General features: G+C 33.1%; 5 protein-coding genes across 8 annotated transcripts; 4 read left to right on the top strand and 1 right to left on the bottom strand.

The window, feature by feature from the left end:
• Positions 1–7: 7 nt before the first annotated feature.
• Positions 8–3,765, top strand: LOC108562000 (mediator of RNA polymerase II transcription subunit 25-like). 3 transcript variants are annotated; one of them, XM_017920169.1, is made up of 12 exons: positions 8–262; positions 530–700; positions 756–1,121; positions 1,176–1,534; positions 1,602–1,763; positions 1,817–2,168; positions 2,226–2,388; positions 2,442–2,618; positions 2,679–2,927; positions 2,981–3,343; positions 3,403–3,507; positions 3,564–3,765. In XM_017920169.1, exons 1-12 carry the CDS (start codon positions 141–143, stop codon positions 3,705–3,707), a joined length of 2,733 nt encoding a protein of 910 aa, XP_017775658.1. In that variant the 5' UTR covers positions 8–140; the 3' UTR covers positions 3,708–3,765. The 3 variants fall into 3 exon arrangements, with proteins under 3 accessions (XP_017775658.1, XP_017775659.1, XP_017775657.1); XM_017920170.1 differs by having other exon boundaries at positions 3,400–3,507; positions 3,567–3,765; XM_017920168.1 differs by having other exon boundaries at positions 3,400–3,507.
• Positions 3,766–4,410: 645 nt separating this feature from the next.
• LOC108562001 (RNA cytidine acetyltransferase) lies at positions 4,411–8,846 on the top strand. Of its 2 annotated transcripts, XM_017920171.1 has the most exons (10): positions 4,411–4,624; positions 4,689–4,935; positions 4,990–5,732; positions 5,792–6,064; positions 6,122–6,352; positions 6,411–6,704; positions 6,760–7,019; positions 7,088–7,882; positions 8,004–8,096; positions 8,394–8,846. In XM_017920171.1, exons 1-10 carry the CDS (start codon positions 4,517–4,519, stop codon positions 8,401–8,403), a joined length of 3,054 nt encoding a protein of 1,017 aa, XP_017775660.1. In that variant the 5' UTR covers positions 4,411–4,516; the 3' UTR covers positions 8,404–8,846. The 2 variants fall into 2 exon arrangements, with proteins under 2 accessions (XP_017775660.1, XP_017775661.1); XM_017920172.1 differs by lacking the exon at positions 8,394–8,846 and having other exon boundaries at positions 7,945–8,024.
• A 235-nt stretch (positions 8,847–9,081) lies between these two features.
• On the top strand, positions 9,082–9,765 carry LOC108561997. The gene is made up of 2 exons (XM_017920163.1): positions 9,082–9,258; positions 9,310–9,765. Exons 1-2 carry the CDS (start codon positions 9,177–9,179, stop codon positions 9,738–9,740), a joined length of 513 nt encoding a protein of 170 aa, XP_017775652.1. The 5' UTR covers positions 9,082–9,176; the 3' UTR covers positions 9,741–9,765.
• Positions 9,756–10,380, bottom strand: LOC108561996. The gene is made up of 2 exons (XM_017920162.1): positions 10,273–10,380; positions 9,756–10,211 (listed from the first exon to the last, which is right to left on the bottom strand). The coding sequence occupies exons 1-2, from the start codon at positions 10,346–10,348 to the stop codon at positions 9,775–9,777; spliced, it is 513 nt and encodes a 170-aa protein (XP_017775651.1). The 5' UTR covers positions 10,349–10,380; the 3' UTR covers positions 9,756–9,774.
• Positions 10,381–10,631: 251 nt separating this feature from the next.
• LOC108561991 (venom allergen 3-like) lies at positions 10,632–11,445 on the top strand. Its single transcript, XM_017920155.1, has one exon. It carries the CDS (start codon positions 10,801–10,803, stop codon positions 11,443–11,445), a length of 645 nt encoding a protein of 214 aa, XP_017775644.1. The 5' UTR covers positions 10,632–10,800.
• Positions 11,446–17,333: the final 5,888 nt, after the last annotated feature.

Genomic DNA, 17,333 nt, shown 5'->3' with positions numbered 1-17,333 from the left:
ATTCTATATAGATTGTGTTAATTACAATTTTCATTTGCTTCTGGTATTTAAATAATGTTTTAAATATTTTCAGTTGTAACTGTAAGATTGTAGTACATTTACTGTTTCATATATTTGATAGTAAATAGTATCTACAGAAAATGGTTGTTTGTGCACCAGACCATGGGTTGCAGGCAGATGTGATTTTTGTAATTGAAGGAACAGCAGTGAATGGGGCATACATAAATGATTTGAAATCGAATTATATAATGCCCTCGATAGAGTGAGTATAATTATTGTATTTATTTAGTATACTTTTAATATATTGTTTTAATGAGAAAATAATGAAGATCTATATATTTATAGAAATTTTAAAATGATGAGTCTTGAACGGATATTTGAGATTTGGTTAGAGGTATTGGCTTGAACCAATGTAACCTTGCTGAATATTGATAACAAATACACTTGCTGATTTTATTGTATTATATTTTACCTTGTTATTATAATTTTTTTCTCTGGTTTATATATATATTTTGAATGTATTTTATAGGTATTTTAGTCAGGGAAATCTGGATGAAGTTAATTATATGTCGGATAATGCTAGTTGTATTTATGGTATTGTTGTGTATCATGCAGCAGACTGTCTTTCCAGTCCTAGCAGTGAGAGTATTGGACCATTTTCTAGTCCAGGGAAATTAGTTAAAACTATGGATAGACTGGAGTATGTTAGTAGTTAATGTTTTTTTAAATTTTTATTAATTGTATATTTTAACTAGATTGATTGCTGGTAAAGGAGAGTCACATTCAAATATTGCTGAAGGTTTGGCAACAGCTTTACACTGCTTTGAAGATTTGCAACAGAGGCATGATCCAAGTGCAAATGTTCAGAAACATTGCATACTGATATGTAATTCACCTCCATATATGTTGCCAGTATTAGAATCTCATACTTTTTCTGGGAAAACAACTGACCAACTGGCATCAATACTGCAGGAACGTCAAATACATTTATCAGTGATATCTCCAAGAAAAATTCCTGCATTATATAAGTTATTTGAGAAGGCTGGAGGGGATTTGGGAACATCTCAAACTAAAAATTATGCTAAAGATCCAAGGCATTTGGTACTGTTAAAGGGATATAGGTATATATTTAGTTAAAATGTTGTTTGTTTCAAATTGTAATAACATTAATATAGTTTGAAGGAGAGACCAATAAGCCCACCTCCTGGAAGTGTTAACACGAATCAAAATCCTTTAGCTTCGCCGAGTCCTTTGGCTAATCATGACAGTCCAATTTCGGGACCATCAGGACAGTCGAATCAACCAATGATTGGGCCCAATTCAAATCCTGTACAAAATGTGGTTGGTGCAAATGCTGCTTACAATAGAAGTGCTAATCCGGCAGGTTTGAATCAAATGCCGCAGCACAATTCAGCTATGGTCAATCCAGGAATGGTAAATGTCGGTATTCCAAATGTCAGAGGTGTTATGATAGGGCAAAATCAATTTGCTGCTCAGACATTACAAGCGCCACCAGGCTACCATCCAGGTTCTGGTATGTTATTGAAACAATTTGTTATTGATTTAGTATAATTATATTACTATATAAACTATTATTTAAGGCATTGGCAATAGAGGTCCTGCTAGGTGGATGACAATGGGCAGACAATACGTTAATCCGCAAACTCCGGCTCAACCAGGTACACCTCAAAGCAGTGCTCTGATTGACCAATTGACGCGTCCTCCTTCATCTATGCCAAGTTCTGTAAATCAATTTGGTCCAAGTGAGTTTTTCCATTATATTTATATTTTTGAATTTCCGTTTATCATTTTATAGTGCCGAACAATCCACAAATGGCTAATCAAATAAGAATGGGTATCCTGTCATCGCAGCAAAATCAACCGTCTTTATCACAAGTGCAGCAAAATGTACAAAGTTCTATGGCCCAAAATCCTGGTACTCCTGGAATGCAACAAACCTCTAATCCAAATCAGGTACAGCAACCAAATCAACCAGTTAATACATCACAAGCTTCACAGCCTGGACAGTCTATGAATCCACAAAGACAAACTATTTGGAGTGGGTCATTGGAATGGTTGGAAAAGAAGACACCAACTGAAACACAGAAGATTACTAGACATGTACCATGTTCCGTTTCTGTAAATATCAAAGAAGGGGAACCTGAAATGTACGTTACAGTTTCTAAAAAATAATAAATATTATTTACATTTTCATAACATTTCAGGAAAGCCGACGGATGGCCAAGCAAATTAATAATGCAATTGATGCCCAAACAGTTGATTGGAAACATCGGTGGGGCATTTTTGAAAAATTCAAAATCGGTATTGTTTCATCCAACAAATTGCGAAGCATTAGAAACACTAACGAAAGTGATGAATTCAGGATTTGTACGTATATTATGTTCATATAAAATGTTGCATATTTGATTCATTTTTTTTAGGCTGGTTGCGTTCATTTCACTCCAAATAGTGCAGAATGCGATATAAAAGTATTGATCCTTCTATATACGTCAGAGAAGAGAGCATATTTAGGATTTATACCGAACGATCAAGTTGCGTTTGTTGATAGATTAAGAAAGGTTATTCAACAGCAGAAGTCTTCGCAAAATTTAAGACAGGTATTGCTGGTAATTGTTGATTGTTATTGCAAAGTTATATATTTGTTTTTCATTTAATAGGGAACAGGCGGAAATATCAATCCTCAAACTGGTGCTCCAATGGCAGGTCAACAAAACCCTGTAACTTCGCAAACCCCATCACAAGGTCTCATGATGTCTCAAACTAATGCTATTGCTATGGGCGGCGGCCAATTAACCCAGAATGTTGTGGCATCCACGGGACAACCAGGTCAAGGGTTAGGTAACCAAGGACTTTTAGGACAAAATGTGCCTGGAGTTGTAATGGGCCAAAGGTTGCGAATGCCCGTGGTATTTTCGACATAATTAGTTGTTAAATTCGTTTTGTAAATTGAACATTTTAGGGTTTACAACAAACTGCAGGTCAAATGCAAGGCAACCCACAGCAACAGCAGCAGCAGCAGCAACAACAGCAGCAACAGCAGCAGCAGCAACAACAACAAAGTCAAGGTGCTGGTGCTGCGGGTGCCGCTGGTAATATGATGGGTAATCAAAGACCTACTCAACCGTTTGCAAATCAACTAGAAGCCGAAAGACAAGCAAATTTGGATAAAATTAATCAGCTGCGGCAAACCTTAGAAGCTGCACAACAACAAGAACAACAATATAAAACGGAACTAGAAAGAATTTCGCATATGAAAACAGCTCAACTTCAAGAAGCATTGCAAATTGCACAGCATCAAGAGATGCAATATAAAATCCTGGATGTAAGTGAATGTAGTAAATACCAGTTAAAATATTTAAAAAAATGCATAATTTGTAGCAGCAGCGACTAGGAAGTCAAAGTAATCTGCAGCCTCAAAATGCACCGCAGAGAATGTTACGACCTGTACTACCTAACAATCCGGGACTAAGAACACTTTTGCAACAGGTAATATTAATATTATTTTATGTACTTAGCTTGTTTTTATAAAAGTATATTTTTAGCAGCAACCCCAATATAGGCAACAAATGATGATGCATACTTTGGGAGGTTCTGGACCCAGACCACAAATGGGACAACAAATGCAGAATTCTGCTGGGAATCAACAAGTATTTGATGAAGGTCCCAATTTCACTGATTTTATGTAGATAATTAACGAAAAATATGCCAGGAGAAACTTAAATTTACTCATAGCTTCAAAATGAAGTAACATTTTATCTTTTTTATTATTAAATGTTTATTTTCTGTATGCATTTATTTTTGTGATGAGCGACAATTACTGACTGTATAAAATGAATAAATAAATATATGTATATACAGATTTCAAGTACAGACTGACCAGATATGTTATTTAGACCTTAATTGAGAAACATATTCTAGTATTTTAGTATCTGATTATCAACTATATTCAGCATTTTTTATTTAATTAATATTGTTTTTAAAATACACCTATCTCCCTGAAAATAATGTGTAGTGTAAATCGAAATTGTAACTTTTTGAATGTAAAACTGTATACATCCAAAAGTGTATCAAACAAAATATTGAAAGGCAAAAAATATATTAATTCTTCTATTAATTAAATACAAAGGAACAAAAAAAAATATAAATGATGGCAATTATCATTCATTATTGACAATCTACTTTAAACCGTGTAAAAGAGAAAATATAAAATAGTACTGTGTAAAACGAGGTTATTTTCAACATTTATTTTTTAATTTATTAATTTTTAAACCGTGTAAAGAAAGTGTGTAAAAAAAGTACCGTGTAAAACGAGGGATACGTGAATTTACTTTTTTCCTTTGGGTTGGTATGGTTTGTACAATATTTATTTTGATTTTGGTATGACTTGTTTGTAAAATGTATTAAATGGTGTGTTAAATTCAAAACACATGTGAAGGCGTGCTTTATTCACATAACCTTAAAACAAGTTGAAGTTTCATAAAGTTAAACATTTAAGATGGTACGCAAGAAGATTGATAATAGAATTCGTGTTCTAATCGAGAATGGAGTTAAATTGGGACACAGAACATTATTTGTTATGGTTGGTGATAAAGGCCGTGATCAGGTTAGTACAATTCATTTAACTTAATAATGTATAAAATGTATAAAACTTCATTTTCTACCTGCAGGTTGTAATTTTACATCATATGTTAGCCAAAGCTGAAGTAAAAGCAAGACCATCAGTGCTATGGTGCTATAAAAAGGAGTTAGGTTTCAGCAGCAACAGGAAGAAACGTATGAAGCATTTACAACATAAGATTAAAGCTGGAAAGTTGAGTGTAAATGAAGATGACCCTTTTGAATTATTTGTTTCCAGTACAAAAATACGTTATTGTTATTATTCTGAAACACAGAAAATCCTTGGAAACACTTATGGTAAATGCAAAAACAATAATTAACATTTTTTATATTTATATATTTACTTTGCAGGTATGTGTGTTTTGCAAGATTTTGAAGCCTTGACACCTAATTTGCTAGCAAGAACAATTGAAACAGTAGAAGGTGGTGGCATTGTTGTTCTATTATTGCGTACCATGAATTCATTGAAACAACTTTACACATTGACAATGGATGTGCATCAAAGATTTAGAACTGAAGCTCACCAGAATGTATCTTGTAGATTTAATGAACGTTTCCTGTTGAGTTTGGCATCTTGCAAGAGATGTCTTGTTGTTGATGACCAATTAGCAGTCTTACCTGTCTCATCTCATAATTTACATGTGACACCCATTGATATAGCAGAAGAAAAATCAAAATCTGATGAGGAATTAATAGAGTTAAAAGCTAACTTGAGAGACACACAACCTGTTGGTTCTTTGGTAAATTGTTGTAGAACTTTGGATCAGGGTAAAGCCCTGTTGAAATTTATTGAAGCTATATCAGAGAAAACTTTGAAATCAACAGTGTCTTTAACTGCTAGTAGAGGACGAGGCAAATCTGCTGCTTTAGGACTTTCTGTAGCTGCAGCTGTTGCCTTTGGCTATAGTAACATATTTGTTACAAGTCCCAGCCCTGAAAATTTGAACACATTTTTTGAATTTGTTTTCAAAGGCTTTGATGCTTTAGAATATCAGGAACATATTGATTATGGTTTAGTGCAAAGTACAAATCCGGAATTTAACAAGGCGATTGTTAGAGTTAACATCTTTAGGGACCATAGACAGACTATTCAGGTATGCATAACTTAATTTGTAAGAAAATTGTATAGACTTGGTATGATTTTATATTTCAGTACATACATCCTACTGATGCAAATAAATTGTCACAAGCGGAATTGGTGGTTATTGATGAAGCTGCAGCTATTCCATTACCATACGTTAAAGCTATGTTGGGACCGTATTTAGTATTCTTAGCATCGACAATTAATGGGTATGAAGGTACCGGAAGGTCATTATCTTTAAAGTTGTTACAACAATTAAGGGTGCAAACAGTTCCCGTTGGTGCTAATACCAATGCAGCAAATAAGAAAGATTCTGCTGCAGCTACGGGAAGAACGTTACATGAAGTAAGTGTTAATATTTGAAAACAAAAAAAATATTAACCAAGTTCCTATTTGTTAAAGGTTACGTTAGAAGAATCAATTCGTTATAAATCTGGAGATGCAGTTGAAACATGGCTAACAAAATTGCTGTGTTTAGATGCTACATCAGTTTCATCATTATCTTCTGGTTGCCCGCCTCCGGATGCATGTGAACTGTACTATATAAACAGAGATACATTATTTTGTTATCATAGGGCATCAGAAGAATTTCTTCAGAGATTGGTGTCTTTATATGTTGCTTCTCATTATAAGGTACTTCAATATACACATATAATTTGCAATATCAGCAATAATAAATTTGTATTTGTAGAATTCTCCAAATGACTTGCAAATGATGTCTGATGCCCCAGCTCATCATTTGTTCTGCTTGTTAGGACCAGTAAATCCGAATAAGAGTTCATTACCAGAAATATTGGTTGTTATTCAAGTTTGTCTGGAGGGACAAGTGTCGAAAGATTCTGTTGTGGATAATTTTAATCGTGGAAAGAGAGCCGCAGGTGATTTAATACCTTGGACAATAGGACAACAATATCAAGATCCGGATTTTCCAAGCTTAGCTGGTGCTAGAATTGTGAGAATCGCAACTCATCCAGACTATCAAGGCGTATGTTCTTATTAATTATTAAATATTATCTTAATCCAATACTATAAACTTTCAGATGGGATACGGTGCGAGGGCTGTAGCTTTACTAAAAGACTATTACGAATTTAAAATGACAAATATAGAAGAAGAGAAGAATAACGGAGTTACCGAAGAAATTGAACAGGTTGGTGATGATGATTTGGGTCTTTTAGAAGAAACGATTGAACCAAGAAAAAAATTACCGCCATTGCTTTTGAAATTGAATGAAAGGCAACCTGAAAAATTAGATTATTTAGGTGTCTCCTATGGTTTAACTGAACCTCTTTTAAAGTTTTGGTAAGCCTATTTTATTTTCCTAAACAAATAATTTATTTTTAACATTTGCGTTCTTTTGTTTTGAATAGGAAACGAGCCGGATTTGTTCCAGTTTATTTGAGGCAAACAACTAATGATTTGACCGGTGAACATTCTTGCATCATGATTAATGTTTTGAAACACGACGACGAAGCACCGGCTTCTGATTGGTTAAGCGCTTATTGGGTAGATTTCAGGAGGCGTTTCCTTTCACTGTTATCGTATCAGTTTAGCACGTTTACACCATCGTTATCCTTGGGCGTTCTGAACAATAAAAATAACCAAGTCGAAGCTAAGACTATGATGCGGAACGAATTGGATGTGTATATGACTAGTTACGACGTGAAGCGTTTGGAGATGTATAGCAATAATTTGGTCGACTATCACCTCATTGTGGACTTGTTGCCATCTCTCGCAAGAATTTACTTCTTGAAGCACATGGGAGATGTAAACTTCTCAGCAGTTCAATCAGCTATTCTGCTGGGCATTGGACTGCAACACAAAACTGTCGACGATTTGGCTTCTGCTTTGGATTTGCCTGCAAATCAATTGCTTGGTTTATTCAATCGTCTAGTGCGTAGATCCGTACAATATTTGAATGGAGTTTTGGAAGACGATGTGGAAAAATCGTTAGCGCCAGTTAAGAATATTCAAATGAATGCCATGGCACAGTCATTGCAAAAGGAGCTCGATGAAGCCTCGAAGGAATTGGAGCAGAAGCAGAAAAAGGAACTGAAAAAGTTGAAAGATGAAAATCTATCGCAGTTCGCTATTAAAGGTTCCGAGCAAGAATGGGGTAAAATGCTGAAAGGAAAAGGAAGCAAAAATATAATATCGGTTAAAAGGTAAATGTTTGTTTTAATGTTTTATATGCGTTAATCTAATAAAGTTTTCACGTATGTTGTAGTGAAAACTTGACGATTGACGCTTTTGATAAACTGGAAATATAATCATTTCATTTTGTAGTGGAGAAAAAAGGATGCATGAAGATACGGAGGACGTAGCTGAAGCTGAACCGCAGGTCAAAAGCAGTAAGAAGAAAATGAAGAATAAGAAGAAGTAATTATAAATATATATTTTTAAAAAATAATATAAAATGAATTTTAAGTATGATTGATTTTGTTATTATTTCCTCGCAACAAATTATATTTTATAGATTGCAATATTATTATTATTAGTTTTATCAATTTATATCTACCTTAGTGTATATAAAGCGTTCGAAAACATTCATTTTGAAAATGGATAAGTTACGGTTTCTCATTGTATCAATATGCATATTGACATCAGAAGCTACAACATATTTTATAAGTAAGATTTAGAAAATATTAATATTTATATTATCACGTAATATTTTAGCAATAAATAGTCGACATTCGGATGTAACAGATTACAGTTTTGTACCGGTCAAGACCAACAATTTGGAAGTTCTGATCAAATCAACACATGGCGCAAAGATTCTACTCTCTGAGAGTGCAAGCAGTGTTGCTCCTTTCTTCGAAATTACACTGTCCGGAAAACAATCAGAACCTAATATTATTACCAGAGATGACCCCAAAAATGTTCAAAGTATAGATTTGAAGGAAGTAGCGTTGTCGGGGGATACATTTAATACTATTAAACTTTCTTGGAATAATGGTATTGTCGTGAGTAAAGGTCCTAATCATGTTGTTAGTTTTAACGAGAGCTTCATCAATGTCGTGAACTTCATCGGGTTTGCAGCTGGAATAAATGATGATGCTATATTTATGGTTCCTCTTGACGGCTGTGATGTTAATAATAATACTTAACTTAAATAAACAATTAAAATATTTTACAATTTTTGAATACTGTAATAAATGAATAAAAGTAATTTAAGTAATATTTATTTTTTTATTTTCACATATTTGCTGCGTACAAATAAAACATGCAAGAGAATAATTAAACAAACTTTTTATAGATAACATTAATATTGCAATTGATAATAGTCTAAATTCTCAGTAGTATAATTTTGTAAAATAGGTTTGAGTGGTTAATGATATTTGATTAGAAAATTGATTAAATGGTATTTGATCAGTACTTAAATGTGTTATCTTCTTTCTAAATTACTTAAATAGAGTGCTTACCTTTTTCAAACTCATATTTGTGCATGTAGTTATAATAATGTTCACAATGTTTAAATTTGCGATTGGTGCATTGATTCTATTTTTTATTTTTAATGAATCGCATTCAAAAGAATTTATAAGTAAGATATATCTTCAACATTAAATGAATATGAAAACTAAATCTGTTTTAGAGATTAACAGCAAGCACCAACATTACAGTTTCGTGCCGGTCCAATATACAAAAACTGAGTTATTAATTAGAGGAGGTAGCCAAGCAAAAATACTCTTGTCGACAACATCGGCTGCTGTACCACCTTTCTTTGAAATTACCATAAGCGGAGACCCAAATATCAACCATAAAATTGCACAAGATTCATCTGAAAATATACAAATTCAAAGCGCTGTAAATGAAACAACAATGATCACAGACGTGGAATTCACATACTTTATGTTGATGTGGGATGAAGCAGATATTAGAGTGTATCAAGGAAATTTTGAAGAAGTGATTCGGTACAATAGCACTGGAACTGGAAGCATGAACTTCATTGGATTCGCAGCTAGCGAAGAAAGTAAAGTCACGTTCATGATGCCATACATGTATATTTGCAATAATAAATATTAGATTGAAAATATATCATTAAATCGAATACATTTATTTAATATCCTATTTGGTGTCCATAATCTTCAAATACGAAGGTAGCTTCACTGCTGTTTCCTGAAGAAAATCCAATATAGTTGAATGCAGTATCCCCAGATCTTCTATAGGATACAACCATGTATTCATCTCCTGCTTGAGCTCCATGTAAAGCGATTCTGCTGTTATTCCAGAATAAAGTGAACGATCTGAATTCGTGTTCAATGACATGCGTCCTAATTCTAGAAGCGACTACATTTCCAGGATAATCTTTAATAACTTGATTCATTAATTTGTCTCTTCCGCTGATGATGATTTCATAATATGGTCCAACGAGTGCGGGTCCTGTAGTTAAAGCCAGCCTGGCCTCATCCTTGGCTCTAATGTCAAATGTTAGGTTCGTTCCAGAAATAGGCACAAAACTGTAAATTGGAGTTGTTCTGTTTTGACTGTGAATAGCTAAAATGATTATATAATTTATAATATCAGTCATTAGTATATATTATATTATGATACTCACAAAAGTGACGAGGAGTAATTGTTGAAGCTTTGAAAATGAAGCAAAGCGCAACGAATATCAACAACGTCTTTGACATATTGAATAATAAGATATTACTAACTAACAAGTACTGGCTTATATAAACTGTAAATCACGATAACAAATTAACAATCTTATCAGATAGCAAATTGAAAATGCGATATAAAATGCACTTTTTAAATATATTAAAAAAATGTTATATTTAGAATGTGTTACTTAATTGCTCATATCTTAAACGAAGTCATCTTTGAATATTTTTTATTGTCAATAAGACATATAATTATGTTATGTAAAAAAAAATCTTCAAATAAATCGTTTGTCAACATGTTTGTTATATTATTGTGGTGTTCAATATTATTTGGTAGAACGTTAGAGTACAAAACTTCTGTAAATGAATATTGCAATATTGATCCAAAGAATACACCATGCAGACACGGCTGCTTGCGTTCAAAGTCATGTGGATTTACACAAACAAAATTTAGATCACTTACAAATGACGAACGAAGTTTCATGGTAAATAAACATAATGCGTTAAGAGATGAAACAGTGCGTGGGTCACACATGCTATTTGTTGCAATGACAATGAAACCAATGAAAATTGTTAGCTACGATAAGGAGTGTGAATTTCTTGCCGGATGTCACATGAAGCAGTGCAAATTCACAAACGACAAGGTACGTATTTCTCTCGACGATGGAGCAATGGGTCAAATTATGTATAGGAGGATGGTAAAGGACGATGAAACTGATAAATTGGACGTGAATTTTCTTTCGGAAGCTTTCGATATGTGGATAAAAAAAAAGAAGCCGAAACATGTGGAGATTGCTGGAAACATTTTTCAATTAGCATGGGTTCACACCACGCGTGTTGGATGCGCTATGATGTACTATAGACAAAAACCCGATAAATATTATTACAGTGTTATATGCAATTACAAACCGGAACTTCCAATAGATAAGAATCTTTCGTACGAACTTAGATATCACGTTTGCACAAAACGTAATAAACAATACAAAAAACTTTGTGGATTTGTTAGACCGCTGGAAGACGATGATTTCACTCCACCACTTAGGCTGGACACTGGTTTCGCAAGTCTTCCTATCTATCAGCTTGTTGCCATATGCTCTAGTGCGATCATTGTTCTCAATTTAATTTAAACTATAAATTGTATAAATTTCACCATTTAAAATACATATCAACGTAAGAAATGTCAGTTGAAAAAAAAATGAAATGACACCATATGTACATTTATTACTACTATTAATTGGTCTATTTTTCAACACAAATAGTGAAGATAAAATCAAAGTTTATTGTAAATATAATGCGTATAGTCCCAAAACTAAATGTATTCGATCTAATGATTGCGGTGATACTTACGATCGTTTTCGAGTACTAAATGATGATGTTCGACATCACATTGAAATGCTTCATAACGGATATAGAGAAAACATATCTGTGGATGCTCTCTTTCCTATACCGAAGGCAATTAATTTGGGTTTAATAAGTTATGATTTGGAAGCAGAATTTTTGGCTGGTTGCCATATTAAGTCGTGCCAATTAAATCATGATTCTACACGTCTCACTTTAAGTGGAAAAAAGGTGGGTCAGTTATATTATGATAAGTATAGTAAAAGAATACATCTTATAGATCCAAAAATAGTCAATGAAGCGTTCAATGCATGGAAAACCCACTTGATAAAGTACACTTGGCACACTGGAAATTCTACTTATGGTGATCTTATACAATTAGTGTCTAATGTTACAAAATACGTGGGCTGTTCGATAATCCATATAAAACATATACGTTTTGAACATATATACAGAGTTTAAGAATTATTAAGACAACATTTTTACAGGTTTATCTCCAATTACAAACTCTAGTAAAGAAACTTTCAAAATACTCATATATACAATTTGTACTATCCGTAGTAAACGGTATAAAATACTTTGTGAATGTGTTATTGGATCGAAAGAAGATGATTTCGCTCCATTCATTGAACACTGATTTTGTATATGTTCGTATCTAATACTCTTGTTTCTAATACCTTTTCTATTATCAAATTACTTTAATTCCAATCAGTACTAGTTTGATTTTTAAAAATACATATACATCTACTTTCTAGATCAAAGGCATACAATTTGGGGTGTAATAAGTTATGATTTGGAAGCAGATTTCTTAGCTGGTTGTTATGCTAAGATCTGTACCTTAAAATATGGTTCTACACGTTTGTCTTCAAGAGGCATACGATTGTGTCAAATAAAATATAACAAGTAGAGTCCAAGAATGCATATTATAAACCCAAAGAAACTGATGCATGGAAAAAGCATATTTTGTAATTATATTCCGTTTGTACCAATGATTAAATATTACCTCTACTTAACAAATATTTCTGCAGAGATGCAAAAAATACTAATTCTGACTATTTACATCTTTGTGGTAATCACTGATGAATTTAATTTCCTCTGTTATATTTTATAATAATGTATTTATCTATATCATAGGTGTGTTAATATATGTTTTCTTTTAATATATAATGCTAGTGAATTTAAAAATAAAATGTTGACCTATATGAAGTGTCAATTATATAATTTTATGTCAGTTACGTCTAATTTAATAACCCCCCAACATTCAAGAAATATTATGGAAATTCAAAAGTATTTGTCACTGTGTGGTGTTAATTAATTTGTTATGATTCATCTCCGTTATCCAGAAAACACCTGGATGAATAGAATACATTCGGTTGTGTTCGGTCTCTAACTTGTGGAGTTATGAAGAGCAGATTTCATAGGTTGACTGAAAAGGAAAGAACTATATATTGGATTATAGAAACCATGTTGAGGAAGCAGTATACTATCAAGAAATGTTGAAAAAATGTCCGCAAGCTAAGAATATGCACGTACTGAATTATGACAAAGAATGCGAGTTTTTCGCTGATGATTTCAGTCCTCCACTTAGATTTGACACTGGTTTCGCATGTCTTCCTAACTATGAACTTGTTGCCAAATGCGATCATTGTTCTCAATTTAATTTAAACAACAAACTGTATAAATTTCATCATTTAAAATACATATCAACGTAGGAAATGTCAGTTGAACATCAAATGGCAAAATATGTACATTTATTATTACTATTAATTGGTTTAATCATCAGCACATGTACTGGAGATAAACTCAAAGTTTACTGTAAATACAGTACGGATAATACTCCATGTAAGACTAAATGTATTCGATCTAACGATTGCGGTGATACTTACGATCGTTTTCGAGTACTAAATGATGATATTCGATATCACATTGAAATGATTCACAACGATTACAGAGAACAAATATCTGAGAATGCTGTTTTTCCTATACCGAAGGCAATTAATTTGGGACTAATAAGTTACGATTTGGAAGCAGAATTTTTGGCTGGTTGCCATATTAAGTCGTGCCAATTAAATCATGATTCAACACGTCTCACTTTAAGTGGAAAAAAGATGGGTCAGATATTTTATGATAAGTACACTCCAAGAACACATCTTATAGATCCAAAAATAATGGAAGAAGCGTTCGATGCATGGACGAGCCAATTGATAAAGTACACTTGGAACAGTGGAAATTCTACTTATGGTGATCTTATACAATTAGTGTCTAATATTACAAAATACGTGGGCTGTGCGATAATCCATATTAAACCTACAGGTGTTGAGCATATATACAGAGTAGTATGTAATTATATTCCGTATCAAAGAATGAGTAATAAAGTCCCTTTTACAACGATTCTTGAAAATAAAAAGCAATGCAATGATACTAATGCAGATTTCCCACATCTATGTGGAAAGACTAGACCTTACGAGGAAGATAAATTTATTGCACCGATTAATTTAAATTCTGCCAATATATATAATAACGTGATTGTTTGTATCATTTGTATGTTAATATATATGTTTTTAATGTACAATCCAAATAAATGAAAAAAAAAAGAGTTTTATTCCATATGAATTATAAGTAATGTAATCTTATAGACATGTCCAATTTAAAAACTATAGAATTTAAGAATTATTAAGACAACATTTTTACAGGTTCATCTGCAATTAGAAACCGGAATTTCTAGTCAAAAAACTTTCATAAAAACTATCAAATTTTTACTATCCGTAGTAAACGGTATAAGATACTTTGTGAATGTGTTCTTTGATTGGATGAAGATGATTTCACTACATTCATTGAACACTGATTTTGTATATGTTCTTATCTATACTCTTCTATGAGCACTACCTTGAGTGATTAAAAATAATCAAAAATGGAGATTTTGATGTGATAAATGAGGAACGTGGAAGATCACCGAAAAAGTTTGAGGATAGCAATTTGCAAGCATAAATGGATGATGATGACGCTCAAATGCAACAATAACTCCTGCATCAATTAAATGTGACACGAGAAGCCGTCTCCACGAGAAAGCTATGGGAAAGATCCAGAAGACGGGAAAAAACACAAGCAGGAAAACCGAAAAACCACTTGCGAAATGCTGCTCGCAGAAAGTCATATCTCAATCGAATTGTGACTGGCGATGGATATATTTTGAGAATTCTAAGCGTAAAAGATGGGTAACTCTAGTCGAGCCATCGACATCGTCTGCAAGGCCAAATTGCTAAGGACGGAAGACAATGCTCTGTGTTTGGTGGGATCAGAAGAGTGTGTTCTATTATGAGCTGCTAAAATATGACGAAACCATTAATACTGAACACTACCGACAAGAAATGATCGATTTGAATCAAGTTTTGTGTTGAAACTCAGAATATCAAAAAAGGCAACAGGAAGTGATTTTGCTTCATGGTAATACACCATCACACACAGCAAAACTGGCCAAGAAAACTATTTAGGTGTTTAGTTGGTAAATACTTTCGCATGCGGCTTACTGACCAGACTTAACTCCGTCTGATTACTACTTATTTGCATCGATGGGATACGCATTTGCTGAGCACCGCTTCACTTCTTACGAAAATGATGACTGGTTTTCCTCACAAGAGCAATAGTTTTGTTGACTGGCATTCACAAATTGTCAGACATGTGGGAAAAATATATAGCTAGCGATGAGCAAAACTTCGAATAAAAAATTTTCATCATTTATAATACAATAAACGTGTATTTTTCTATAGAAATATTCCGATTTCATATTTACATACCTGGTAGACGCACAGAAACTGATGCACGGAACAAGCGTAAATGTGTAATCATATTCCGTTTGTACAAATGATTAAATATTACCACTACTTAACAAATATTTCTGCAAAGATGCAAAAAAATATTAATTCTGACTATATACATCTTTGTGATAATCACTGATGAATTTAATCTCCTTTGTTTTATATTAAGATAATGTATTTATCTATATCATAGATGTGTTAATATATGTTTTCTTTCAATATACAATCCAAGAGATTGCAAAAAAAATGTTGGCCCATATGAAGTGTCAGTTAAATAATGTTATGTCAGTTATGTCTAATTTAATAACCCCCAACATTCAAGAAATATTATGAAAATTCAAAAGTAATTGTCACTGTGTGATGCTAATTACTTTGTTCTGCTTCTTCTACATTATCCAGAAAACGGTGTTTGGTAAAATTCTGTTGAAAGATTATTGCTACCTAAATGAATTGAATACACCCTGTACATTCGGCTGTATTCGGTCTTCGACTTGTGGAGTTACGAAGAGCAGATTTCAACCGTTGACTGAACACGAAAGAGACTATATATTGGATGCTCACAACTATTATAGAAACCAAGTTGCTGAAGCAGTATATCATCAAGAAATGTTGAAAAAATTACCGCCAGCTAAGAATATGCACGTACTGAGTTATGACAAGGAATGTGAGTTTTTCGCTGGATGCTATATAGGGCAATGTATGTATACAAATGATAATGTAAGGATAGCTCTAAATGGAAATAAACTTGGACAAGCAATGTATACTATGTCTGTTGAACTGCCTTTAGATGCAGATAAATTTGTCGAAGTAATGCTTGCAGCTATGGAAAAGTGGTTCTGTGAAATTGATTACATCAAATATGTAGCTCCGAACTTTACGTTCAAAAATAAACCACTCATTCATCCTCGTGTCTCTAATATCACATACATTCTTTGGGGTACCAGTATGTATGTGGGATGCGCAAAATTTCATTCGAAAAGACAGCCAGGATTTCATGACTATTCAGTTATATGCACGTATAAAATTCCCGAACCAATATCTACAAGTTTCTATGAAGTTGGTAAACCTTTGTGCAGCATTTCGCACGTTAGATGGAAGGGATTGTGCGGTCAAATCAGACCCATAAAAGAAGATCCGTTCATATCGCCACTCGCATTTGCAGCTTCTCGTATGAATAAATACAATACAGGATTAATGCAACTAATATGTATTTATGAAATAATAAATGTTATTGGATAATAAGACTTTTAAATTGATTCAAGTAACATCAGACATGATTATGTATTTACATTTAATACAATCTAGTGTAATATCATAAATCAATTTAAAACTTTTATTAAAATAATTGTTATATATTAAGCTTAAATACTTGCAAAATTAATTGTTTCATTCAAAACAGCGACTTAATTATTATAATGAATATGTTTAAATAGTATAAGTACATCTGAGGGGGTACAATTAGACGGTGTGACTTAGAATTATATTTACTTGTATCTAGAGGTGAAATATAAGTGTCTTCATTGAATGATCTTGAAGAACCGCACAATTTATTATATTGTGTTGATATTGTGTGACATTTCATTTGTCCAGGTTCGTACATAGGAGGTTCAATCAATGCAGGTATCTTGTATGCGCACATCATAGCATAATCAAAATAGCCCTTCCTGCGTTTCGAAACTACTTTTGCGCAGCCCACGTACACAGCTTTTGCCCATAGAAACACTGTTGCCCGATTCTGCACGACTCCTGGACGTGTAACTTGCACATTATTCACCATAAAATTTTGTGCTGTTTTCCGATACTCGAGTTTAGCTAAATCGGTCATCATTTCTCTAAAACCGTCATTAAAAAAATAATCGTAA

This window comes from Nicrophorus vespilloides, unplaced genomic scaffold (assembly GCF_001412225.1).
Source record: "Nicrophorus vespilloides isolate i.1.1-1 unplaced genomic scaffold, Nicve_v1.0, whole genome shotgun sequence".
NCBI classification, from domain to species: domain Eukaryota; kingdom Metazoa; phylum Arthropoda; class Insecta; order Coleoptera; family Silphidae; genus Nicrophorus; species Nicrophorus vespilloides.
This window is presented reverse-complemented; position numbering and strand designations above follow the sequence as displayed.